General features: G+C 56.9%; 3 protein-coding genes across 6 annotated transcripts in view; 1 reads left to right on the top strand and 2 right to left on the bottom strand.

Annotated features, from left to right (window-relative positions):
* The window catches only part of BCAR1 (BCAR1 scaffold protein, Cas family member), a 38,121-nt gene extending 28,802 nt beyond the window's left edge, over positions 1–9,319 (top strand). For 2 of the 3 annotated variants that reach the window (XM_042969227.1, XM_042969226.1), the window contains exons 4-8: positions 1,203–1,364; positions 1,536–1,652; positions 2,820–3,917; positions 5,014–5,103; positions 8,277–9,319. In XM_042969227.1, the coding sequence (XP_042825161.1) occupies positions 1,203–1,364; positions 1,536–1,652; positions 2,820–3,917; positions 5,014–5,103; positions 8,277–8,789 (1,980 nt within the window). In that variant the 3' untranslated portion in view covers positions 8,790–9,319. The remainder of the gene's footprint in view (positions 1–1,202; positions 1,365–1,535; positions 1,653–2,819; positions 3,918–5,013; positions 5,104–8,276) is intronic. The other variant, XM_042969228.1, reaches the window with a different exon arrangement.
* An 844-nt stretch (positions 9,320–10,163) lies between these two features.
* Positions 10,164–14,073, bottom strand: LOC102962235 (chymotrypsinogen B). Its single transcript, XM_042968085.1, has 7 exons — positions 14,022–14,073; positions 13,118–13,221; positions 12,952–13,031; positions 12,509–12,587; positions 11,899–12,079; positions 10,675–10,808; positions 10,164–10,325 (listed from the first exon to the last, which is right to left on the bottom strand). The coding sequence occupies exons 1-7, from the start codon at positions 14,071–14,073 to the stop codon at positions 10,164–10,166; spliced, it is 792 nt and encodes a 263-aa protein (XP_042824019.1).
* A 462-nt stretch (positions 14,074–14,535) lies between these two features.
* Positions 14,536–19,881, bottom strand: LOC102956672 (chymotrypsinogen 2). Of its 2 annotated transcripts, none has more exons than XM_042969428.1 (7): positions 19,524–19,881; positions 16,698–16,801; positions 16,504–16,583; positions 16,083–16,161; positions 15,618–15,798; positions 15,398–15,531; positions 14,536–14,750 (listed from the first exon to the last, which is right to left on the bottom strand). In XM_042969428.1, exons 1-7 carry the CDS (start codon positions 19,828–19,830, stop codon positions 14,589–14,591), a joined length of 1,047 nt encoding a protein of 348 aa, XP_042825362.1. In that variant the 5' UTR covers positions 19,831–19,881; the 3' UTR covers positions 14,536–14,588. The 2 variants fall into 2 exon arrangements, with proteins under 2 accessions (XP_042825362.1, XP_007083415.1); XM_007083353.3 differs by lacking the exon at positions 19,524–19,881 and adding an exon at positions 17,460–17,573.
* Between the last annotated feature and the right edge of the window lie 5,757 nt (positions 19,882–25,638).

The following is a 25,638-nucleotide window of genomic DNA, read 5'->3' as shown; positions in this document are numbered from 1 at the left end:
ACGGGCGTGTACAGCTGGCTGTCAGTGCCATGGGCACTGGGGGCCAGGCATGGTCTGCAGGGTTCTGGGGGGTATTGAGCCCGAGGGCCAGCCCTGATTCCCCTCCAGGGATGTGTGTGGGGAGGGCCTGAGTCAACTCTGTTCCAGACGTCCCCTTTGATTAGGGAACAAAAGGCCTTTCTGTCCCAGAGTGCTGAGCTGGGAGCCTTGTGGGGGAGGCGTGCCCTGAGCTGGGTTCCGTCCTGCCAGCCCCTCCCACTGGGCCGCCTGCAGCCTGCATGGCCGGGGTGCTTGCCGGGAAAGAGGCTGGTGTGAAGGGCTCTCAGCAGTTTGCTGTCCTGAACGCCAGGCCAGGGAAGGGCACCAGAGAGGGGAACGTGTTGGCCCCTTCTGTGGGCCAACGACCCCTAATTAAGGTCTTCTCCTTTTCGGGTTAGTGGTGGCCTTGGCAGCCCGGTGGGCGTGGTGTATTGGAGCGAGGGGGGTCTTGGCTGTAGTCTTGGCCACTCCCTCACACCCACACCCAACTTTGCAGAATAGCCCCAGAACTGGCCCTGATGGTCTGGGAGTCTTTGGTGGCCCAGCCCTCAGGAATCTCTCCAGCATATGCTCGGTTGATGAGGACGACAGGGGCACCACTTGCTGCTCTCCAGGCCACCACCTTCTGGGAGCCCCAGGCACCAATTATTGGGACCTCCTGCAGGCCACCTCTGGGCCCAGCGAGAGGAGGGCACAGCCTGGCACTATCCTCTCTTCGTCCTGGAGCCAAGAAGCTGGTCCTGCAGTCGAGAGAGCCCCTTACTGGAAGCCTTTCTGAGGAGGGTGCAGCTAGGAGGTGTTGTGAGGCAGGGGCATCCCAGTCAAGCCCACTTGTATGCTCCTCTGGAACCTTCCAGGTCATCCACCTGTAGAGACTACTTGACATTTCCTGGCCAGAACCAGACGACTCTAAATAAACCCTGGGGGTTCTAGTGCTCCCCAAACACTTTGTGCTTTGAAGAAAGGGTAAAGGTAAAAGGAATGAGAAAACCTTGCCTCTGACTGGCCTCCCAGCCCACCTTTGGAAACCCCCTCACCCTCCCTGTGTACCTCACCCACCTCATGGGGGTGTAGAGTCTCCCCAAGGACCAGAGGATGGGTCCCAGAGGCTGGTTTCTAGGCTGGAGGTGACAGGGTGGTGACGGTTGGCTATCTGCCCCCAGGTGGTGGTACCCACCCGTGTGGGACAGGGCTATGTGTTCGAGGCCTCCCAGCCAGAGCAGGACGAGTATGACATCCCACGCCACCTGCTAGCCCCGGGGCCCCAGGACATCTACGACGTGCCCCCTGTTCGGGGGCTGCTTCCCAGCCAGTATGGCCAGGAGGTAGGTATTGGGGTAGGGGTCGGGGTGAGGGCCTCAGCCCAGCCCCACTTAGGGAGCCGTGCTTTCTCTGCCTTGGCCGGGGTGGTCCTAGGGGAGGAGCTGTGTGGTTTCTGCTCTTCCCATCCCCTCAGGTGGCCCTAGTACCCATATCACTGCACTTTTCTGTCTCAGGTATATGACACGCCCCCCATGGCTGTCAAGGGTCCTAATGGCCGGGATCCATCGCTGGATGTATATGATGTGCCCCCCAGTGTGGAGAAGGGCCTGCCGTTGTCCAACCACCATGCCGTGAGTAGTCAGGGAATCCTGGGGCCTCATGGGCTGAGGCCTGATCTGTATAAAGAGTTTTGGGTGTGCCTGTTTTGTGGGGTGGGGACCCATGTTTGCAGGGATAGAGGCAACAAGAAACGTGACAACAGGCGCCAGCTCTGTCCCTTGCTCTGTGACGGAAGTAGAAACTGAGTGCTCCTTTGAGCTTCAGCTTACTTGTCGGCAAGAGGACCACTTGTGAGGTCTTCTTTAGCAGGTTCTTGAGAGGATCACACAGGATATTAGAAAGGTGACCACAGAATTTATCATTCAAAGCAAGACACTTTTTTTTTTTTAAACGTTTATTTATTTTTGAGGGAGACAGAGACAGAATGCGAGTGGGTTAGGAGTAGAGAGAGAGGGAGACACAGAATCCGAAGCAGGCTCCAGGCTCTGAGCTGTCAGTGCAGAACCCTCCACGGGGCTCGAACTCACGAGCTGTGAGATCATGACCTGAGCCGAAGTCGGACACTCAACCGACTGAGCCACCCAGGCACCCCAAAGCAAGACACTTCTAAGAGTGAAAGGGGGACTAGTAATTATGAGGGGCATCGGGCATAAACCAGGACCGTCCTGGGTAAACCAAGGTGTTGTCGTCCTAAATGTAACACAAATCTTCCTAGTTTCTGCCACAGAGTCGAGAATACATAAATGGTGGTGGTGGTGGTAGTGATGTTGAAGATGATGGTGGCGATGATGGTGAGGGTGATGTTGATGATGGGGTGAGGTGGTGGCGGTGATGTGATGTAGCGGTTGTGGTGGTGATGATGGTGACGGTCATGGTGGCCGTGATGGTGGTGGCGGTGGTATGACCGCTGTTTTCTCACCAAGTATTTATACTTACACAGTGAATTAACTCATGTAATCCTCACAACAAACCTTTGAAAGAGTTCTCCCATTTTCTGGCTGAGCAGATAGGCACAGGGAAATTGAGTCACCTGCCTTACATCCCACAGCTAGTAAGCAGTGGAGCCAGGATTTTGAACTCAGGTCTGGCTCCAGAATTGGGCTCTTAGCCACAACCTGTGCGGACAAGAACCGTGACACGCGTGCGCACCTGTGCTGTGTCTGGATGTGTGACTGGGTGCTGATCCTCAGCTCCCGGAGGGGTTGGGCGGGCACCCTTGACCGCTCCTGTGCCCCCAGGTGTATGACGTTCCTCCGTCGGTGAGCAAGGATGTGCCTGACGGCCCACTGCTGCGTGAGGAGACCTATGACGTGCCCCCCGCCTTTGCCAAGGCCAAGCCCTTTGACCCAACCCGCCACCCGCTGGTCCTCGCCGCACCCCCTCCGGACTCGCTGCCGGCTGAGGATGTGTATGACGTGCCGCCCCCCGCTCCTGACCTCTATGACGTACCCCCTGGCTTGCGACGGCCCGGTCCCGGCACCCTCTATGACGTGCCCCGTGAGCGGCTTCTTCCTCCAGAGGCGTCCGATGGCGGCGCGGCTGATGACACCGTGTACGCGGTGCCGCCCCCGGCGGAGCGGGAGGCCCCTGCTGATGGCAAGCGCCTGTCGGCCTCCAGTACGGGCAGCACACGCAGCAGCCAGTCGGCCTCCTCCCTGGAGGCTGCGGTGCCGGGTCGTGAGCCCCTGGAGCTGGAGGCGGCTGTGGAGGCCCTGGCACGGCTGCAGCAGGGCGTGAGTGCCAGCGTGGCACACCTCCTGGACCTGGCGGGCGGCATCCCCGCGTGTGGAGGCTGGCGTGGTGCCTCCGAGCCTCAGGAGCCGCCGGTGCAGGACCTGCGGGCCGCCGTGGCCGCCGCCCAGGGGGCTGTCCATGAGCTGCTGGAGTTTGCCCGCGGTGCCATAGGCAACGCTGCCCACACTTCTGACCGCACGCTGCACGCTAAGCTTGGCCGGCAGCTGCAGAAAATGGAGGATGTGTACCAGACGCTGGTGGCCCACGGTCAGGCCCTTGACGGTGGCCGGGGAGGCCCGGGGGCCGCTCCCGAAGACCTGGACCGCCTGGTGGCCTGCTCACGGGCTGTGCCCGAGGACGCCAAGCAGCTGGCCTCCTTCCTGCATGGCAATGCCTCGCTGCTCTTCAGACGGACCAAGGCCCCTGTCCCGGGGCCTGAGGGGGGCGGCTCCCTGCACCCCAACCCCATCGACAAGGCCAGCAGCATCCAGTCCCGGCCCCTGCCCTCACCTCCTAAGTTCACCTCCCAGGACTCGCCAGATGGGCAGTATGAGAACAGTGAGGGGGGCTGGATGGAGGATTATGACTACGTCCATCTACAGGTAGGTGCCCGCCTTGCCCAGCGTCCCCAGAGGATTCCCTGGGGGAAGCCTTCTGGCCTCCTCCGGGCCCTAATTTTGCCACCCGTTATGGGGACCTTAATCCCCTCCACACGGAGGGCTTTTGTGGCCAAAAGAAAATTTGGGCCCCAGGAGGCTCAGTGAGTCCCTTTGCCCACTCTCTTTTTTTCATTTTTATTGTTAAAATTTTTTTATTTTTTATTTTAGAGGCGGCGTGTATAAGCAGGAGAGAGGGGCAGAGGGAGAGAGAGACAGAGGGAGAGAGAGACAGAGAGAGACAGAGAGACAGAGGGAATCCCAAGCAGGCTCCATACTCAGTGTGGAGCCTGACGTGGGGCTTGATCTCACAACCCTGGATCATGACCTGAGCTGAAATCAAGAGTCGGACACTCAACCGACTGAGCCAACGAGGCATCTTTGTGCCCACTCTCTTTGACCTTCTAGGCTATATGCCCCCTGCTCCATACCCATTCCTCTACCTACCTATTGCCCTTTGGATGGACCTGGCCGTGTCATCAGGGGTCCTGCAGTACCAGCCAGGGCTGGGCTTCTCCAGTGACCAGGGCGGGAAGTGCCTCTGTTCTGTCTCAAGAGATGGATTCTGAAGTATAAGCAAAGACAGAGATAGTTGCGGGTGTGGGGTAATAAGTAAAACAAGAAGATGGGAAGATGGGGTAGGGATAGGCCTCTGAGCAGAGACCTGGGTGCCAGCTGAGTGCCCTGGTAAGGAGCATTCCAGGTTGAGAGGCAGCAGGTGCCAAGGCCGGGTGGTCAGGGATGGATGAACAGGCCCCGTATGCCAAGGGGAGGGGTTTGGATATGATTCCTGGTGTGGAAGCGGGGGCAGGGAGGATGACCTGGCCACACGCAGTGTACCCAGCCCTTTTCTGGGCTAGAGGAGGTGAAAGAGGCCGCAAGAGCTGCCTCCTGGGAAACTGTCCCCACTCTGAGTCTGATGGCTGCAGTGTGAGCCTGGGCCTGGCTCGCAGCGCCACCTGGTGGCTGGCTTCCCTGCCCTGTGCCCCGCCAGACCTGTGGGGGCTTGTGGCTCAGCCCGGTCCTTGTGTCTTGTCTCCAGGGGAAGGAAGAGTTTGAAAAGACCCAGAAGGAACTGCTGGAAAAAGGCAACATCATGCGGCAGGGGAAGGGCCAGCTAGAGCTGCAGCAGGTGAGGATCCCCAGGCTGGCCAGCTTCTCTCTGCTTGGGCTGCTCGTGGGCCAGTGAGCCAGCCAGGCCCCGCTCAACTGTGTGACTGTCTCCCCGTGTGTTTGTTGGATTCGTGTGTGATTTATTATGAGAGTAATCATGGTAGACCTTTTAGGGAGCACATACACAAAAGTGTAAGACAGGGAAAAGGCTCCAGAGGTACTGGTGGTGCAATGGGGCTGGTTTTAAGCCCCGCTCCTGCCCCTAGGGTGACCTCTGTCCATGTGCTTGAGATGATACTTTGTGAATAGTTACATCTCTTTTTATCCCAAGGTTTTTGCATGGCATCAAACCTTCCTTATAAATTGTTTTTAAAGGCCTCATAACATCTATTATTGTTGGCTGTTTACATTGTACCCAGTTTCCCTGAGTATAATGATACTACTGTGCTTATCTGCAGACATAGAATTTTCTTCATACTTTGGATCATTTCCTGAGGGTGGGAAAGGGATTTTTTTTTTTAAAGAAATAAGGAAGTTTTATCTGATTATGAAGATAATAAAAAACTGAAACATAGACTAGCACAAAATAAGCACAGAAACATCACCCATAAAGTTGTCCTCGCTCCACCCCTCCACCTCCCACCCATTCCCCCACCCCCCACCGGTCAGGGGGAAGGATGGTGTAGGTGAGATCCGGCTCCGTCCTGAGACCCACAAAGCCACAGTTTCCCCAGCTGTGAAGTGGGGATCATAGTTACATCCATCTCAAGGTAATTGTAAGGAGTGAGTAAAGAATGTATAATTCTTAGGAAGTGCCTGGCCCATATAATGTACTCAGTAAAGGAACCAAGGGTAATTATTAGGTATCTCTCTATCCATCCATCATCTGTCTGTCTGCCTAATAATATACGGAATCTCCACTGATCAGAGAAATGAACATGTACTTTATCTTTCTCTGGACCCTTCCAGCATTTATTTATCCAGTCCCTGTTGGTGGACATGTCAGTTATTCCCAGAATTACTGCTGTAAACGGTGCTGAGCTGAATATAAATCTCTTCATGTAACTGCTTGATCATTTAGAGAAATTACTAGAAGCTAGAATAAGAGATAGGAGTATAGATGAAAAACTCTAAAGGTCTAGAGCTCTTAGGCCGGAGCATAAAGCACAAGTGTAGTATGGCGGGTAAAATGTATGGACATGGGTGTTGATTGCTCTGTTTCCACATCAGTGAAAGATCTGGAAACCCCCACCCCAAATATCTAATATTGGAATATTGGTTGATTAAATAAAATATAAACATTCATACAGTAGAACAGTATGTAGCTATTAAGAATTGTCAGAAAACAGGAAAGACCCTGCAGAGTTCAAACTAAAAATGAGTGTGTTTCTCGCTGGATATGAGAGCCGAGTGGTGAGTTTCACCAGGTTGCTGCCTGAGGAGGAAAGTACGAGTGTTTCAGATATTAGGACAGGGCAGTTCCAGTGTGGTTTAGCCAATTAAGCCTTGAAATCTTGGATAAAATAGAACTTGTCTTTCCCTGAATCTGTGCACAGCTGGTCACAGCCGCTTAGTCCCCTGGGCAGAACCAGCGCTGGTAAGGACACGTCAGTCCATGCTGATAACTCCCAAGGCAGAGGCTGCCCGTTGTAGAAGTTTCCCTTTCCCTCCGCCTGTCATGACTGACACGAAGCACGTGACCTACTGTTAGGTGCTAACAGTAGAATATAAAATACTATATATTCAGTTGAATCTTGCACAACAGGGGTTTGAACTGCATGGATCCACTTACACCTGGATTTATTTCAATAAACATATTGGAAAAGTATTTTGGAGACTTAAAACAATTTGAAAAAACTTGCAGATGAACCACATAGCCTAGAAATACTGAAAAAATTATTATTGTAAGAATACAGTATATAATACATGTAACTTGTAAAATACATGTTAATCAACTAGTTTTGTTCTTGGTAATGCTTCCAGTCAACAGTAGGCTATTAGTGAGTAGTTAAGTTTTTGAGAAATCAGAAGTTACTTGCACATTTTCGATTGCATAGTGAGTTGGTGCCCATAAACCCCATGTGCTTGAGTCACATGTACTGTGTTTCCAGTCTACCAATTAAAAAGGAAATAGGAAATAAAAATAAGAAAATAAAAAGGAAATAGGAATATTCATGTTTAAAGGAAAACATCTTGAAGAATAGTCACCAGTTTTTTATGTGAATTTTGTTTTCTGAAGTTTTACACATACCATGACCTACCTTTTTTCTTTTCTTTTTTTTTTTTTAAGTAATCTCTACACCCAATGTGGGACTCGAACTTATAACCCCGAGATCAAGAGTCGCATGTCCTACCAGCTAAGCCAGCCAGCGCTTTCTTTTTTTGTTTAAAGTTTTTATTGTGGGAAATTGAATATATTTATAAAATTAAAGAAGACAGTCCCGATACCATTCACCCAGCCCTAATCCCTCAGCACAATAGCTAACCTGGTTATCTAGCACCCCTTCCCCCCAATTTATTTTGGAGACATTATATCATATCATCTGTAAATACGTTAATGTTTGGTTGTAAAAAATAATTTATAGGGGCATCTGGTTGGCTCAATTGGTTAAGCGTCCAACTCTTGATCTTGACTCAGGTCATGATCTCAGGGTCATGGGATCGAGCCCCGTGTCACAGAAAGATAATTTACCAGAATTGTACTTTATCAGAGGTTATTTCTGGGTGCGTGGGTTTCCAGGTGACACCTTTTTTTTTTCTGCTTAATGTATTTGAATCTTTTTACAACGTATATGTTAAGGACAAAATGTGTGTGAGTGTGTGTGTGTGTGTGTGTATGTGTGTTTGTTTTTAACTCATTTTGAAGTACGTATAGATTCGTAGGAGGTTGCAGAGAGAGTACAGAACAGTCCTGTGTGCCCTTCACCCAGTGTCCCCCAAGGATTGTGTCCTAAGCCAGCAGGGAACAGCACCCACACCAACAGACTGGCGTCCCCAAACGCTACACCTGCTCATTTGTTCTCCATTTCTATCCTTTTGTCATTTCAAAACTGTTCTATAAATGGAATCCTACCTTTCTGAGATGGGCAGAAGCTCCTTGGAGAGGACCCGTGCTCGGCCTGTAGCGCAGAGATAGCGGGTTTCCTTTGTGCGTGTGGCTGCGATGCTCACTGTGCTCTCCCTCTGCCCCAGCTGAAGCAGTTCGAGCGACTGGAGCAGGAGGTGTCGCGGCCCATCGACCACGACCTGGCCAACTGGACGGCAGCCCAGCCCCTGGCCCCAGGGCGGCCGGGCGGCCTGGGGCCCTCGGACCGGCAGCTGCTGCTCTTTTACCTGGAGCAGTGCGAGGCAAACCTGACCACCCTGACCAACGCCGTGGACGCCTTCTTCACCGCCGTGGCCACCAACCAGCCGCCCAAGATTTTCGTGGCGCACAGCAAGTTCGTCATCCTCAGCGCCCACAAGCTGGTGTTCATCGGGGACACGCTGTCACGGCAGGCCAAGGCGGCCGACGTGCGCAGCCAGGTGACCCACTACAGCAACCTGCTGTGTGACCTCCTGCGTGGCATCGTCGCCACCACCAAGGCTGCCGCCCTGCAGTACCCGTCACCCGCCGCCGCCCAGGACATGGTGGACCGGGTCAAGGAGCTGGGGCACAGCACCCAGCAGTTCCGCCGGGTCTTGGGCCAGCTGGCCGCCGCCTGAGAGCACGGGACCAGAGAGGTGGGGGTCAGGGGAGGAGGGCGGCACCCGCCCTGAGAGAGTCGCCATGCTGCAGGCGCGGGGACAGGCACCCCAGCTCTGCCCGGGCCTGGTGCCCCAGACTGTCCAGGGGTTTGTACATATTTATGATGGGGCAGGATATGGGACGGGGCCTCCTCGGAGGAGCCCAAGCAGAGCTGGACCCCCCGGGAGCCGAGCCTGAGGAGGGAGCTGGTGGTCTTCCCTGAGTACCCTGGGGGCCAGGCCAGCCGCACAGGCCCCCCCACCCACATGGCCTCAGACGACCCCTTGAGCTCCCTTGAGCTGACCCTCGACCCACAGGAGTGCCATGTTCCCCCGACAGTGCAAGCGCCACTGTAACCAGGAGAAGAACCCAAACACTATTTTTCATTATTGATTTTCCAATCATTTGACTAATAGTCTACATTTAAATAAAAGTTTAAAAATGAAAAGCGGCCTCTGGTGTGAGAGGCAGGAGGGCCCCTGGGTGTGCGCAGGTGTGTCCTTGATCTCAGATGCCGCAGGGGAGGAGCAGCCGATGGAGCGGATTTGTGGTGATGCCATGGGCAGTTCTCTCTCGGGAGGATAAAGAAAAAGTGGGTCCCTTCAAGAGGAAACCAAGGCCCCGGGAAACAGGGCTGGGCTAGGGGCGTGAGCCCAGGGGTCTTCCGCAAGGTGTGCCAATGGTCCTGAGACCTGGGGAGCTGGGGCTGCTGGAGAGAAGCTCTCTGACACCAGCGCTGGAGGCTGGAGAGGCTCGGTGAGTGTGGAGCCCGCGGTGAGGTCCCACGGCCCCCGGCCAGAGCGAGGGCCAGCGTGGGGTCCAAGGCAGCTCCGGGACGAGGTGGGCTTTACTGTGGCACAGAATTGGTCGAGGGCACCGCTGGGGGATTCCACATAAACTCGTTTTCACAGACCTCACCTAGAACTTTGCTCTTAGAAGCTCATAGTATCAGCTTGTGGAACTTCTTCCCAAGTGTCTATTTTGAAATACACATAGACTTGGCCTCCAAGTTGGGGTGTGGGGGCCCAGAGGGCCCTTGCCCTGGGTCCACGTGTGGCCTCCCCAGCCTTTCCGAGTATGTCTGGCACCCCAGGTGAGACAAGAGCCCAGGGATTCAGGGAGTGCTGCTCCTAGCTCTGACTGTTCTGCATGTGAACTTGGGCCTCAGTCTCCCCATCTCTGTGAGGAAAGGGTAGGGTCTGTCAGCCCTCTTGGACTCCACAGAGGGGACCCCAGTGAAGACAGCCAGCCTCCCACCGCTCAGCACGCTGGCGAGGACACAGAAGTGAAGAGGCACGCAGTTGCTCTAGGGTTTTATTTGGGTTTTGCGGAAGTGGGGGTGGGGCAGGGGTTCAATTGGCCTCCAGAACCCCAAGAACCCAGGAAATAAACTTGGTGACACGGGTGTACACCCCCGGTGAGAATGGGTTACACCAGTCGCTGCCCCAGGACACGATGCCCACCAGGGTCCAGGCTCCGTCCTTCTGGCAGACCAGGGGGCCGCCAGAGTCGCCCTGTAGGAGGAGAAAGGACCTGTTTACAAGCCTGAAGCCGGGTGCCGGGGCCCCGGTGTGCGCCCTGACCTGCCCCCGCGCAGGTTCTGTGCAGACAAATGACAAGTGTGGGGGCAGAGACCGGGCAGGAGGCTCTCCGGTCTGGGCCACGTGGCAGGCCCAGCTCTGTCGCCTACTCCTGGTGGGCCTGGGGCACGTGGCTGACACTCTCCCCCGGCTGGCTGGCGTGGGGGCCCCCAGCACCACGGCCGCCCGGAGGGGTGGAGCCGACGCGGCAGAAAGGAGCAGCCCCCTGGCCCGAGCGGGGGCGGGGCGGGGGCGGGGCCGGCGGGGCGGGGCCAGGCCTTACCATGCAGGACGAGACGCCGCTGGCCCCGGCGCAGATCATCACGTCCGTGATCTTGCTGCCCCAGAACTTCTCGCAGTCGGCGTTGGACAGGAGGGGCAGGGCCGCCTGCTGCAGCTTGTCGGGGGTCTTGTTGGCTGGAGGGACACAGGGGGCGGGGGCGGGCGGGGGAGCGGAGGTCAGGAGCCCTCACCCAGCCGGCCCACCCCAGGGTGGAGGAGACCCTGCCTGCCCCCTGCCTGCTCCCAGTCCTTCCCCATCACCATGACCTCGGAAACGGAGCTCCCCACCTCCCCTCAGACCTAACAGTCAGTCCCTGCGGGACCCCTTCCTCTCCCATTCCACACCAGGCAGCGGTGACATGGCTTCCAGCACAGCTGTTCACGCGAGCCCTGCCCTGGCAGCCCGTGTGGTGGGCGGGGGGCACTGCCTCCCCTCCGGGGAAGGGGGCTGACGTCCTTTTCACGGGGCCCCTGCTGGGGATCCGCCGCTCTGGGTGGCAGATGGGGGAGCACCGTCCTCCTGCTGCCCTTTCCTGGCCGCCTCCGTCCCGGTCAAGGACCAGAGGGTGAGCCGGGGCCTGGGCAGGAGCACCCGGGACTCTGGAGGAAGATCGTCAGCGGAGGGAGCAGCCGGGGGAGGGGAGACCCAGCCGGACTCTCAGGGCCCCGAACCACACCGGGACATCTGACTCCCGGCCCAGACTTCACGGCGAGCTTGACACAAGCGCCCGCCTCAAGTCTGGAGAGGAGTCCAGGCTGGAAACCCGACCGTGGGGACCTCGTTGCAACGTAGTGAGAGTGCCACCTGCTGGTACTTGGGCGTTTCTTCAGCAACTTCGTCTTCAAGTGTGCAGTATTTAAGCTCATCTTTATTCTTTGATTCTTTCATTAAGAGGGTTTTAAGTAAAGAAACGGAAAGGAGGGCCTGAAGGGCTCAGTCAGTTAAGCATCCCCTTCAGCTCAGGTCATGATCTCACGGTTCATGGGTTTGAGCCCCACATCGGGCTCTGTGCTGACAGCTCAGAGCCTGGGCCTGCTAAGGATTCTGTGTCTCCCTCGCTCTCTGCCCCTCCCCCACTCATCCTCTGTCTCAAAAATAAACATTTTTAAAAATGCTTAAAAAGAAAAAATGAAAGATATATGACTTGGAATTTATGTGCTTGGAATTTAGACCATAAAAGCCGAATGAGTCTCCCTTCTGAAAAGCCCCTGCAAGGACACTCACAGTTATACCGGGTCTTGCCCCAGCCGGTGGTGGCGCAGAGGGAGCCGGCAGGGAAGCTGGTGTTGGCACTGGGCAGGCAGACGGGGGACGCGGTTGTCGAGAGGAGGGCCGGTGTGGCCAGCTTCAGCAGGGCGATGTCGTTGCGGCCCGAAACCTGGTCCCACAGTGGGTATTCAAACACCTGTGGAGACGCCATGGGGGCTGGGCAGTCCTCACGGGAGGATGGCCGATCTCATGGACGGGAGGGACCTCAGGCCAGGAGAGGGCTCAGTGCCAAGGGGCCCTTGTTGAGAGCGAACACAGATGGGGCCGCACGGACAAAATCTCTGGAAACTGGTGGGAAAATGGCCCTTGACACGTTGGTGATATTTAGTTTTTTCTTTTTTTGTGCTTTTCTACAATGAGCCAAACTTCAGTGTTTGAATAGGAGTCTTCTTACTTGGGAAAGAAGGGAAGAAGGCTTTGGTGGGTGAGGCCTGAGCCGACTGGCTGGGGTCCTCTTTGCCCACACACCCTGCCCGCCACGGTCCTCACCCATCCCTGGCGCCCAGGGGCAGCCCTGCCATGGCCTTACCGCCCCACCCTCCTCAGCCGGCCTGCCTGGCGGTACCTCAGTGATCCTCAACACCTGGACAGCCTCCTCGTCAGAGCCGTGATCAGACACCCCAGCCACCACACGGTGGCTCTTCCTGGAGAGAGAGGAGGCAGCAGAGGGTACCCAGGTGAGGGAAGACCTTTCTGGGCCCCTCACTCCCACGGGGACCTCTGGGCCTCAGTTGCCCCGTCTGTAAGGTGGAGGCACAGGACTAGACCAGCTCTCGTGGAACAGGCTGGGGCCTGAGGTGGTGGGGGGCATGAGGGTGGGGATTTTCTCCGGGGGGGAGGGCGGATAGCAGCAGCTTTGTCCCCACCTGCCATCTGTCTCAGACCCTTCCTGCCAGGCTTCATTCCCTGGAAGCCTAGTGGGTGGCTGGGCAGGGGTGGGAAAGGGCAAGGAGTGACCGTCATTCCCTGACAGCCAGGGCGTCCCCACTGCCCCCACGCAGGCCTCACCTGACCCTGCAGTGGGCAGCAGTGACGACCCAGTGCTGGCTGATGAGGGAGCCCCCGCAGAAGTGGAAGCCGGAGCGAGTCTGGGGAGAGAGGTGAGACAGTCAGCCTTCCCCCTCACGCCTGACCCCTCCCCGTCTAACCCACCTCTCCTCAGCTTCCCTCTCACCTGCAGGGACACCTGCCAGGGCCAGGAGCTGGGGACCGCATCCTCTCCATTGACGATCCGGGACAGGCCACTCAGCTCAGGGTGGATGGCAGGGACCCCACAGCCTGGGGGCAGGGACACGGCAGCCGGTCAGGGGATGGTGTCCCAAGGGGGCCAGGGATAGAGCCTGGCACTTCCAGGCCTCTGGAACCTAGGTGGCAACCTAGCACCCAGAGCTTTGGCCAGTGCAGGGCAGCCGGCCCCTTGTCACCCAGCCAGCAGCTGCCCCAGTTGTCCTTGTGGAGGGTCCTTGAGGCTGAGGGCATCTGGAGTTGGGTGGGGCCTAGGGCCCGAAGGCTGGGTGTCCACTGTGTGTCCTGAGAGGAGCGTCCCTCCCCTGCTGACCCCAGGGTCCCGGGGCGTGGGGGCCGGGATGTCCTGCTGGAGTCGTTGTTCTCAGGGCCCCTGGGTCTGCAGCAGGGGCAGGCTGAGGTCAGAGTTACCCTGCTCAGGGCAGCATAGTCCCGAGAGGCTGCCCACGTCCAGAGGACCGGGGGGCGGGGCCAAAGGGATGGGCGTGGGAGACATTCTCAAGGCAGAGCTCCTACGGCTCGGGGGCAGGTGTGGAGGAGCCCGGACTCACCCTGGCTTTTGAGCGGGTGGACAAGGCCAAAACGAGGCAGGTCCAACCTGTCTGGTTGAGTCTGAGGGGCCCGATGGACCTCCAGGGGGAGGAGGAGTGGGGAGCCGAGGAGAGGCGCCCAGAGAGGCTGAGAGGGGTGGGCGGGGGCCCGGCCCCCGTGGGCGGTTAGACGTGTGGGGACTTGGTCCTCCGGTTCCCAGCTTCTGGCGGTGGGGGCCGGGGAGTGGGGAGTGGGAGAGGCTTGGTCCGGGGCTTCTGGGCCCACCGGAACCTTGCACTCACCAGAACTGCTGCCAAAGAGGAGGAAGCCAAGGACAACCGGGAGAAGGGCCATGGTGTTCCACTCAGGAGGTGGGATGGGGTCTGCCCGAAGGACCCCCGTTATATTCCCCTGGCCCACCAATTGGGACGCGCCTCGCCATCCCTCCCTTATCGTGAGTCCTTGGGTTCAGAAGCACCTGGCTCCTGCCCGGGCCTGGGAAAGAGTCGGCCCCGGGGGGCTGCTCCTGGGAAGGTTCCCTGGGACCACAGGTGTGTGCAGCCAGCAGCAGGGCTCATCCCCCCCGCGGCCCGCTCCCTGCCCACCCCCCGGGCCGCCGTGCCTGCCGGGCGGGGGGGCCCAGATCTCACATCATCTACCTGCGCCCTTCCTGGCCACTCTCTGGGGAGGAAGACTAAAGGGGGGCCTCTCTGGGGACCCTCTGGTACCTGACCCAGTCAAGACCCAAGTTCGGGAGAAGGAGGACTCAGAGGCCCCAACACAGGAGACACCATCATCAGTGTGTCTTTTATTGGTTTATTGACTCTGTGGGAACAGGTCAGCAGGGAGGTCACGGTGGGGCCGACGGCTCAGTTGGCTTCCAGGATCTGCTGTACCCAGGGCATGAGCTTGGTGACTCGGGCGTACACGCCGGGCCTAGAGGTGGAGCAGGTGTTGCTGCCCCAGGACACGATGCCCACCAGGGTCCAGGCTCCATCCTTCTGGCAGACCAGGGGGCCACCAGAGTCGCCCTGCAGGAGGAGAGAGAAAGCAGCTTGGATCTGGCCACCAGGTGGCCTGGGCCAGGGACCCCTGGACATTGTCCCAGAGACCATTCCGGGGCCTCATGGCCAGTAGACGCCCGGCACGTGCATATTGGAGGGATTATGAAAGAAGCTTCAGTAGCTCCGTCTGTGATCTGTGCCCCTGAATGTCTGGGCCATCAGCTGGGGTCCTATAATAGAGGCCCGATAAAGCTGGTTTGCTTGACAGGAAGGAAGCATGGGTGGTGCTGGCCTGGCTATGGAGCCACCGCGAGGGAGGGAGGGCTGCCCGATTCCTTCCAGAGCCCTCTGGGCCACTACATTCTGCTGCCCAGGTTGTACACTGCACTAATCCAGGGGATGGCATTTGTTCAGACATTGATGATGTCAATGGAATTTTGCAATATGGCAGTTTCGAGACCAGAGGCCCTTGCTCTGCATCCCTCTGTTGAGATCATCAGTTTTTACAACTGCTCAGGCAGGAATTCCAGAAAGAGCATGTCAAGCCTTCAAAAGGGGCCCTATGTGTTATTTCCATCTCCTCTCTCTGGCCAAGCCCCTTGGCCTGGGCTTTGGCCTGAATCCGCCCCATGCTGGGAGAGAAGGGGGTGCTGGGTGAGTCCAGTAGACCATACCATGCAGGAGGAAACGCCGCTAGCCCCAGCGCAGACCATGAGATTGGTGATCTTGCTGCCCCAGAACTTCTGGCATTCGGTGTTGGACAGGAGGGGCAGGGCCGCCTGCTGCAGCCTGTCAGGGGTTTGGGCGTCTAGAAGGGCAGGGTGGGGGGTCAGCACCTGTAGGTGCCCGCTCGGCAGCCCCCACCTCCCACCCGCCAGGCTAGAGGTCACTCACTGGTGTGTTTGGTCAGGCCCCAGCCCGTGGTTGCACACAGGGTCCCAGCGGGAAAGTTGTCATTGGCATTGGGCAGGCACACGGGGGACACAGTCTGGGAGAGGCGGGCAGGCGTGGCCAGCTTCAGCAGGGTAATGTCATTGTTGATGGTGAACATGTTGAACTTGGGGTTCTTGAAAACCTATGGGGAGGGCAGAGGCTGACACAGAGCTGAACCAGGGTCCCAGGCTCCCCCAAATCACCTCAGTGCTTCTCTCTGGACAATGGCCTGTTCAACTTGGCAGGCCTTTCTGTGGCCCCAGGAGCCTGAGGCCGGGCCCAGGACCCAAGTGCAGACCTCGAACGCCCTGCTTTCTGCTCTGCCCCCTCACGGTGGACCACTGGGGAGGTCGAGAGCAGCGGGGGGTTTTCAGGGCTGCACACTCCGGAGGGCCCGCCGCACCTGGCCTCCGGGGCCCACCATACCTTGGCAATCTTCAGCACCTGGATGTCCTCAGCATCTGAGCCCTGGTCAAACTCCCCGGCCACAACCTGGTGGGTGGTTCTGGAGAGGGCCAGAGAAAGGAGGGGGTTCCTGCCGTGAGGTGCTGGGGCCGTGCGGGGGTGCCGAGTGCATACGTGTGCGCATATACCTTTGTGCATCTGCTCAAAGTTGTTGATCACAGAGACGGGAGCTCAAAATCTCAATAATTGCCCCCGAAACAAACTGCCCTAGAGCCTGCTGTGTGTGTGTTTCCTTCCCAGTAGGCTTTGGGAGACCGGCAGGACTTGGGTTTTCGACACAGTCCAAATAAGGAAACTGAGGAACGAGGAGTTAAAGGTCTGGCCCTCACCGCCAGGAGTCTTCCCCCCACCAAGGGGTTTCCTGGGGACCCTGGGCCCTCACCTGACACCACAGTGGGCAGCAGTGACCACCCAGTCCTTGCTGATGAGGGAGCCCCCGCAGAAGTGGAAGCCGGTGCTGTCCTGGAGGAAGATGGAGAGGTCAGTGCTGGCTGCACACCAGCAGCCCCCAGCCTGACCCCAGCTGGCCCAATACCCCAGTGTGTCCCCCACTCGTGCGCAGAAATCCCCCCTCACCTGCAGGGACACCTGCCAGGGCCAGGAGCCCGGGACAGCGTCCTCGCCATTGACGATCCTGGACAGGCCACTCAGCACAGGTTGGATGGCGGGGACCCCGCAGCCTGAGGGTGGGGATATGAGGTGAGGGATGGAGGCCAAGGGCGTCCCGGAAACCCCCCAGGGACAACTCAACCTGACTTGCGCTTCAGCCCAGACAAGCCCAACAGGCTGGCGGGGAGGTGGTGGCCATACTCAAGCACGGGCCGGAGGCTGGGCTCTGTGGGTTTGAACCCAGCCCCATCGCTGCCTCGCTTTACCATTCAGAAAAGCGCGAGCAAGCAAGGCAGGAACTTGCTGTGTTCCTGGCACATAGGAAGCACCAAGTGAACACAAGCTGTCAAGTGCTGGGCTCACGGGCCCCAAGGCGCCCACACCTGCCTGCTCACCATCTGAGTCTGTTGGGGAGCCACTAGCTGTTCAGAGTTTTCGCTGCCTCCGGACCCGTCCTCCCGAGCCCTTGCACTGGGCGTGAGGCCTCAGTCAGCCCCAGGAAGGCCCACCTCCCCCTGGGGGCCTCACACTGACTGGTCTGGCCCAGTCCTCCCAGCATCCCCATTGTGGCGATGGGGCCGGTGAGGCTCAGAGCGGGAGAGAGACCCGCTGGGGTCACACCACAGTGCTCGACCGAACTGGGAGCAGGGACCCAGCTGCCCCTTCTGGTCTCGGGGTCTGGAGGGCAGCGGAAACATCCCTCCTGGCCTCTGCTTGCCCCGAACTTACCGAAGGCTGTGCCCAGGAGGGCGCAGCAGGAGAGGAGCCAGAGGAAGGCCATGGTGCCGTGGTCAAGGAGACATAGGGTCCCTGCCTTGGGAGCTCCCCATTATATCCCTGTGCACCAGGCTGTTATCGGAAAACCTTGAGGTGACAATCCCTTTCCTGGGCGTGTGCCCGAGTAGGCAGGATGTGCCAGAGCAGGCCTGGCATCAGGGCCTGGGATGGCAGCAGCTGCGGCCCATGGTTGAGCTTGGGTCTGGGTCAAGGGCGAAGGTGGGACCAAACAAGGTGGCCCTCGACCCACAGCCACAGGGAAGGGCTCAGGAAGCTTGGGCTTCCTCTTCTAGGCCCTGTTTCATGAGGGCCAGGGCCAGGCCTGGCAGGGTTTGAGCCCCAGCCTATTGTCTCATAGGCTGGAGAAACTTGGACAAGTAATTTATCTGGTCTGTTAGTTATTCAAAACCCCTGGGCAGGGGCTCTGGGGTGGCTCGGTCAGTTGAGCATCCGACTGTTGATTTTGGCTCAGGTCATGATCCCAGGGTCATGGGATTGAGCCCCGCCTCAGGCTCTGTGCTCAGCACAGAGCCTGCTTAAGATTCTCTTTTCCTTCCCTCTGCACCCACCTCCCTAAAAACAAAACAAAAGAAAACAGAACAAAACAAAAACCTGGGCAGTGTGATCAAGTAGGGAGGACAAAGGGGCGTCTGGCCAGGGGGCTGAGGATGCTACCCTGGTCTTGGGGGGTGGTCAAGAAGTCTCAGTGAAGGTTCCTTCTGTTCCACAGCTGGGGAGGTCACGTGGCCTGTGTGCAGTGCGGCTCAGAAGAGCAAGCCGCCCCCCGCCCGTTCACGTGAGGCTGGGTCACTTAGTCCCCATGGGCTCCTGGAATGGAGCATGTGGCATCTGGGGCAAGACTGGACCCAGTGAGAGCTGGTAGAGGCCGGTCAGGCAGGAAATGGGGGCGTGGGGAGGCAGGCAGGAGGCCTGTTTCTGGCTTGGCCGACAGGGTGGGCAGTGGGGCCCTTTCTCAGCACCAGGGAAACTGGAAGAGGAGAAATCTGAAGGTGAGGCTGCCAGGCACAGCGAAGCCCCGCGAAACACACAAGGAAAATGGTATCGCGGGGCTGTTTGTAACTTCCATCGCATCGATGACCGTAGCGTGCTCCACGGCACACATCTCAGCACCAAAGAGCTGTGGAGACTTGGGCAGGTTACCTGCCCTCTCCGGTTTTGTTTCTAAGCATGTAAAATGGGGATGCTTATAGTGTGGATCCCACAGTATGAAAGGGCATGACCCATCTTGAGCCAGGACCAGGCCTAACACAAAATCATCCATACTCGCTGGTCCTCTGAACTCCTTCCTGCATTGCCCTGTTGGTGCCCTTCCCACGTTCTAGAAGACTGTCCCATGACAGCAAGGGATGGCCACACTATATCAGGTGGGAAGGCAAGGCACAAAATGGGTTGCAGGGGGCGGGGTGGCCCCTTCTGTGAGACCATGCTACCTGAGCAAGCCTGTTCTTCCTTACAACCCACGCTTACCAGGCCCAGGCCCCTAGTCAACTGGAACAAAAGAAAAGAAACAAATTTCTCCTGCTTTAGCAAGCTTCCATGGGGAGGAGTTGGAGAGTTTAAGTTAAAAAAAAAAAAAAAAGTAAAATGTACATTCCACCAGTTAAGGAATTATCATTTAAAACAAAAAATTTTAAATGTTTATTTATCATTGAGAGAGTGAGAGTGCAAGTCGGGCAGGGGCAGAGAGAGAGAGGGAGACACAGAATCTGAAGCAGGCTCAGCACCGTCAGCACAAAGCCGGATGTGGGGCTCAAACCCACCAACCCTTGAGATCGTGACCTGAGCTGAAGTCGGATACTTAACGGACTGAGCCACTCAGGTGCCTCATATCCTTATCATTTTAAAAAGATTTTGTTAAATGCCGATTTATTTTTAAGAGAGAGAAAGTGAGTGGGGGGGAGGGGCAGAGAGCGAGGGGAGCAGTGGATCCGAATCGCATCCATCAGCACAGAGCCCCCTCCGGGCTCGGGGGGTGCTCGATCTCACAAACCTTACCATTATTAATACCGAGGCAGGAGGGCCTCACCCACACCCGGACATTTAAGTCACGGGAGCATGCGGGAGTGCGCCAAGCAAAGCTCGGAGGCTGTGTCCACGCCTGAGCTGGACGCAGAGCAAAGGGCAAAGTGTGCCTAATGTCGCAGGTGGTCGCCCGGAGGAGGTCAAAGGGCACCGATGAGCCCACAAGGCAGGGGGCCAGGGCTGAGAGGCCGAGGGGGGCGACCGAGGAAGGAAGGCCCAGGTGGAGGCACTGTCGGGAGTGGCTGGCCCTGATGCTGCGGCCCCCGGTGAGTTGTTCCATCTGTGGAGCCGCAGCGGTCGTCCCCTGAGGCGCAGTGGCAGCGACCGCGGGTGTAGCGGGACCCGAGAGGGGGAGGGGCAGAGTGGCGGGGGCGGGGCCAGGACGGCCCGAGCCAGCAGGTGGCTGAGGCCTTGGGAACAGACTGCCCGCCCGCGCCCCACCCCCCCGCGCCGCTCGCGCGCCCTGAAAGGTCTGAGAAAGCGCGCAGCTGCAGGTGGAGGCGGGGAGGGCGAGCCCGCACCTGCGCCCACTCCTGCCGGGGGCGGGGCCAGAGGCTCACTGGGGCGGGGCCCGGGCCCTCCACCCCGCCCCGCCGCGACCCCAGACCCACCCGAGGGACCCCTCTGCCTGCGCCCTTCCCTGCCTTACGACGCCAAGGCTCCTCCGCGCCTGCGCGCAGAGCGCCTCCTCACGGGCGCAGCTCGGCCTCGGCTACGGCCGGCCCCTGCCCAGCAGCCTCTCGTCGGCGTCCCGGGACAAGCCGACGGGTGTCTGCGCCCAGAAGTTGTTCAGCCAATCAAGTTTACGGTAACGAATATTTTCCTGGCTTGCATTTTTCGTTAATATTTCTAACTTCCCAGCCAGGGGTTTGGAACCCTGCTTCCTAAGCCCCTGGAGTGCACCCGTCCGCGCTCGTGCACACTCCCAGGGAGAAGGTACGGCTTTGCTTGCGGTTTGTCTGCCATCTGAGAAAGTCGTAACTCTGCGCTTGTTACCTCGTTGCAAGCAGGCAGCGTCTAGTGTGTTTAGCGGGCAGTGCTGAAGCAAGCCCGGGGAAAGGTGTAACTCACTGAAATGTATTCAGGAGACGACCCGATCCCTGTGCGCCCTGGGAGCAAACATGATGGGGACAGCTCTTTCCCAGGCAGCCTGTGTTGAGGGGAAGAGCTTTGCTGGGGGCCCTGAGCCAGTCTCTGCCCAGCTACCTCCTGGGATTTGGCCTCGGGTGGGGGTTGTGCCAGGGATCCCGGTCCTGTCGGCGTGGACGGGGTGGGGGGAGGTGAGCATTACGCAAGCGTCCTCCCATGGTTGCCAACTCTAACACTAGGGCATTGCTCGAGGCCAGAACTCAGATGTCCGTTTCCTTAGGTGAACTTCCTTCTTGAAGTCCTGCCTCGTAAGGAGTCAAATCCGAACTCTCTTTTTTATTAAAAATAAGATACACTGAAGTATAATTTACACATGATGAAATGCACAGATCTTAAGTAAACAGCAGAATGAATTTATATATATATACATACATGCAGGCGCACACCATAGTGTCACAGACACCACAACCAAGATGTAAATTAATGCCGTCACCCCAGAAAGTTCCCTCACGCCTCTTTCCAACTACCCCTCTCCTGAGGCAACCAGCAACCACTGTAACTATTTCTTTCCCCATAGATTAGTTTTGCCTGTTGTAGAAATTTACATAAGTGGAACCTCCTGTCTTTGCATCTGGATTCTTTCACTCAGGCAAATGGTTTTATGATTCACTTGTGTTCTTGCCTCTGTTGGTAGTTCCCTCACCCCACAATGCTTGCGTCGTTCTCCCACCTGGAAGTTTGGGCTGTTGCCTCTTCCCCATCCCAGCCCTCTTTTTCGTTCCTTGTACTGAGGTGACTCTCAGCCCTACACACAGGCATGTGAAAAATGTAAGGTTTTAAGTTTTTCTATTAGAGAACATTGTCTCTTTTCTTTTTAAAAACTTGTTTTAATGTTTACTTATTTTTGAGAGAGAGAGAGACAGAGACAGAGACAGAGACAGAGTGCAGGTAGGGGAGGGGCAGGGAGAGGGAGACACAGAACCCAAAGCAGGCGGAGCTGTCCACACAGAGCCCGACGTGGGGCTTGAACCCATGACCTGCGAGATCATGACCCAAGCCAGAGTCAGATGCTTAACTGACTGAGCCACTAAGGTGCCCCTGTTTTCTATTTTTTTTAAGGTTTATTTATTTTTGAGAGAGTGCGAGTAGGGGAGGGGCAGAGAGAAGGAGACAGGATCCAAAGCGGCCCTCTTTGCTGTCAGCACAGAGCCGGATGCGAGGCTCAAACCCACGATCCGTGAGATCGTGCCCTGAGCTGAAGTCAGACACTGCTTGCCCTGAGCCACCCAGGTGCCCCGCGTCATTTCTGTTTTGATCATTTATTTTCTCAGGAGCCTGAAACCAAATCTCAGCCCATGGAGCGTAACTACTGTCATCCTTGGCTGGCAGTGAACCCAGACGTACAGAGGGGAGCTGGTTCTCCTCAGGTGTCCACACTGCTGGTTGCCGAGGAACCTGCATCTCGTGGCTGCAGCTGGCCCTTTCTCTGCCCTCTCCCGAGGCCTCCCCAGGGCTAGGTTCCTTTCTCAGCCACTGCCGCACTCTTGCGGGACCCTGGGAGACTTCTGGCTGCTTCCTCTGCTGTGCTAGGCTCGGGGCGCTCTGCAGGGTCCAGCCTCCCGGTCTTCACAGGCGGCCCTCAGATGGGATTGGAGGTGCATGTCTAAGGTTGGTCAGAGGCAGTAAGACAAAGGCCCTGCCTTAAACTCCCTTGTTTTCCTATCATTTTTTCCCCCCAGCCATGGCAGATTAAGGAACAGAAGATGGCTGCGGGCAGGATCTCAAGCCTGTTGTCAGAGATGCACCCTGAACACTCCTTTCTCCTCTAGCTCAGGGCATCTTAAGTTAGTGTTTGGAGGTGGGAGGAACTATCATATATTTCAAACTGCCGGGCACGTGCTGGCATTGTGTTCAGCTGTGAAATATAAACACCTGAAAAACTATAGCTTAAGCGAAGTAGACATTTATTTTCTCATTTAACAAGAATTCTCAAGGGAGAAGGTCCGAGGCTGATGTGGCAACTCAAAGCCCGAGGCATCTTCCTCGTGGCTCCAAGATGGCTGCTGAACCTCCAAGCATCACGTCTGCATTCAGGCAGGAAAAGAAGAGGGAGCGAAAAGGGCAAAAAAACAATGCCAACAGAATCTGTTCCATTTTAAAAAGTCTTCCCAGTAGCCCCATCCAGTGGCGTCTCCTTACAAGTCATTAGCAGAGCTGTCTCTCCAGGCCACCTCTAGCTGCAAGGGGGTCAGGAAAGGAAGCATTTTAGCTGAGCCTTCTCTATCTCCAATAAAATTTGAAAGAATGGGGGACTAGGTTTTGCTAGGCTACCATCACTGACTGCCAACCAGGGAAAGTATTTCCTCTGAGACCAGAAAAATGGAAACTGATTCTTTCATCTTTTTTTTCTTTTTTTTAACTGTTTATTTATTTTTGAGAGACACAGAATGTGAGCTACGAGGCGCAGAGAGAGAGAGAGAGAGAGAGGGTGAGAGAGCGAATTAACGCAGACTCCGAACTGTCAGCACAGAGCCCGATGTGGGGCTCGAACTCATGAACTGTGAGATCATGACCTGAGCCGAAGTCGGATACTTAACCGAGCCACTCAGGCTCCCCTTGTCTGTCTGTCTGTCTTTCTTTCTTTCTTTCTTTCTTTCTTTCTTTCTTTCTTTCTTTCTTTCTTTCTTTCTTTTTTTTTTATGGCACATATCTTATGCCTTGATTCCTGCAGGACTTAGGCATTTGAAATGGAACAGCCTGGCATCCCACAATTCAAAAGCTGTGGCTTTTTGTGCAAGTCAAGATTCTCAGTCACCAGCAAAACAAAACTCTGTGGACTTAAGGGGAGAACGAGTTTCTTAAGAGGCTCACAGTGTTGTCAGGATGGTGAGCTGGAAAACCAGACGAGGGGTTCAGCGGCCAGGTGCAAACTCCCCACTGGGCTCAGAACCCACGAGGCCGGCAACCCCCCGAACGTAGCCAGGGAGCCTGATGCTGGGGGCCTGCACGGAATGGCACTCACCCACTTTTTTGGCTCACCCAACATGTTTGTCTCATTGAACATATTTGATCAGTTTTTTAAATTTATTTATTTATTTTGAGAGAGTGTGAGCGTGGGTGGGGAAGGGCAGAGAGAGAGGGCAAGAATCCCAAGCAGGCTCTGTGATGTCAGTGCCGAGCCCAACACAGGGCTCGAACCCAGGAACCGTGAGATCATGACCTGAGCTGAATTCAGGAGTCAGACGCTTAGCCGACTGAGCCACCCAGGCACCCCAACCTACTCGTTTCTAAGACAAATGATTTTCACATTTTCGTTTTTTTGAGATTCAGAGTTGTCTTACAGTTGACGTCCGCTTTAAGTTGCCGGCGAGGTGGCCCTGGTGCCTGTACAGACCTGGTTGGTATTCCTAATGGCATCTCTGGGCAGGGTCAGCCTGTCTCGGGCTTCAAACCACAGCCCGGCTGAGGACCGTTTGAGGCAGAGGAGCCTGGTCAGCGTCTGAGCATCCTCGTGGCCCCTTCCGGTAAGGTCAAGGGAGCGGCCACACCCAGTGGACGCTGGCCTTTTGGAAACACCTCGCAGGCGCCATTGCAAGAGTCTCTTCTAAGCAGTGCTGCCCCACGGATACCCAGGACGGCCAGGTGGCACGGGCCACACGAGCAGAGGTGACTCCCACCCGGAGAGGCCTTAGAGGGACCAGCTTCTCGGGGTGACTGAGTGTGAGGAATACCTTCATTTACCTTCCTTACGTCTGGTCCTTTCTGTGTGCCCAGGAATAATAGGTGATAAAAAGCCTATGTTTAATACGTAACAAGGCCTCTTCCCATAAGGCAAAACTAAAAATCCTAAGTGAAAAGAAAGCATTATTTCGTAGCTCAACTGGCAACGTTTCCTCAGAAAAAAGGCATGTCCCAGGGGCCGCCTGGGCGGCTCAGTCTGTTGAGTGTCTGACTCTTGATTTTGCCTCAGGTCGTGATCCCGAGGTTGTGGGATCAAGCCCCGTGTCAGGTTCCGCACTGAGCGTGGAGCCTGCTTAAGAGTCCCTCTCTCTCCCTCCCTCCCTCCCTCCCTCCCTCCGCCCCCTCCCCTGCTCGTATTCTCTCTCTCTTTCTCTGTCTCTCTCTCTCTCTTAAAAAAAAAGTCACGTTCAGCTGATAATACAAGCAGTTTTGGGCCGCCTGACCGTATCTACCCGGAACCCCCGGCCCCAGAGGAAACAAATAGCCGGATCAACCGGGCAACTCGTGGAACCTTTAACAGACCACTTGTGAAGGTGTGGGCGCGGCCTCGGGAAACCAGGAGAAGGGGAGCTCCCAGCTGACAACGGTGGGGGGACGCACCGCGGGGCTGGCAGTGCAGGAGACCTTACCTGGACCCCGGAGGGGAACGTGCGTGGGGGGCGCCGCCAACAGGAGCCTGGCCTTTGTGGAAGTCCGGGAGGACCGCGGGAACGACAACAAGCCGAGGCTCTTCGTTCGGAGCTCGCCACGCACGGCACGGAGCCGGGCAGAGACTCGCAGGCAGGCAGGCGAGAGGGAAACCTCTGTTCCGGACGAAGGGCAGGCTTGAGGGGTGCCCTGATCGCAGGCCTTTGGTGCGGAGAAGCCTGGGGGGGGCCGCCTGGAAGCGGATAATCCCACGCGAACGGTCAGCGATGCCCACTTGCTTCTCTGGCTGGTCCTACCTTGGAAGTGGGGCAAAGGTTAGGGAAGCCGTCCGAGACTCGAGGCCTGGCCGTTTGGGGCCCGGTGTTCCCGGCTCGCTGGGCTGGCGGCTGCAGACGGCAGGTCTGAGTTGTTCTTCCGTCTTCTGTACGGCCTGGCTCTTGTCCGTTTGTGTGTTCAGTCTCTCACCTTCCATATGGAGTTTAAGGGAGAAAGGTGTGGGTACAGGGAAATGTGAAGGATCTAGTCTCGTAGGGGTGATACGGATTGGTGGGGTAGGTTCTGAGGACAACTGGCATTGTCTCAGAAGGTGACAGCCCCAGGATGTCCCAGA

This window comes from Panthera tigris, chromosome E2, assembly GCF_018350195.1.
Source record: "Panthera tigris isolate Pti1 chromosome E2, P.tigris_Pti1_mat1.1, whole genome shotgun sequence".
In the NCBI taxonomy this organism is placed as follows: domain Eukaryota; kingdom Metazoa; phylum Chordata; class Mammalia; order Carnivora; family Felidae; genus Panthera; species Panthera tigris.
This window is presented reverse-complemented; position numbering and strand designations above follow the sequence as displayed.

What these genes read in the sequence shown, in the direction of transcription:
- LOC102956672 (XM_042969428.1), bottom strand. Translation starts at nt 19,830, where the DNA reads ATGGAACAACTCACCGGGGGCCGCAGCATCAGGGCCAGCCACTCCCGA. An exon ending in CTGCCTCGGTATTAATAATG is followed by an intron (nt 16,802 to 19,523) that starts GTAAGGTTTGTG and finishes CCCCACCCTCAG; the next exon opens with GCTGCGGGGTCCCCGCCATC. An exon ending in CCTGGCAGGTGTCCCTGCAG is followed by an intron (nt 16,584 to 16,697) that starts GTGAGGGGGGAT and finishes ATCTTCCTCCAG; the next exon opens with GACAGCACCGGCTTCCACTT.
- LOC102962235 (XM_042968085.1), bottom strand. Translation starts at nt 14,073, where the DNA reads ATGGCCCTTCTCCCGGTTGTCCTTGGCTTCCTCCTCTTTGGCAGCAGT. An exon ending in CCTGGCAGGTGTCCCTGCAG is followed by an intron (nt 13,032 to 13,117) that starts GTGAGAGGGAAG and finishes CTCTCTCCCCAG; the next exon opens with ACTCGCTCCGGCTTCCACTT. An exon ending in GGGCAAGACCCGGTATAACT is followed by an intron (nt 10,809 to 11,898) that starts GTGAGTGTCCTT and finishes GTGTCCCTCCAG; the next exon opens with CCAACAAGACCCCCGACAAG.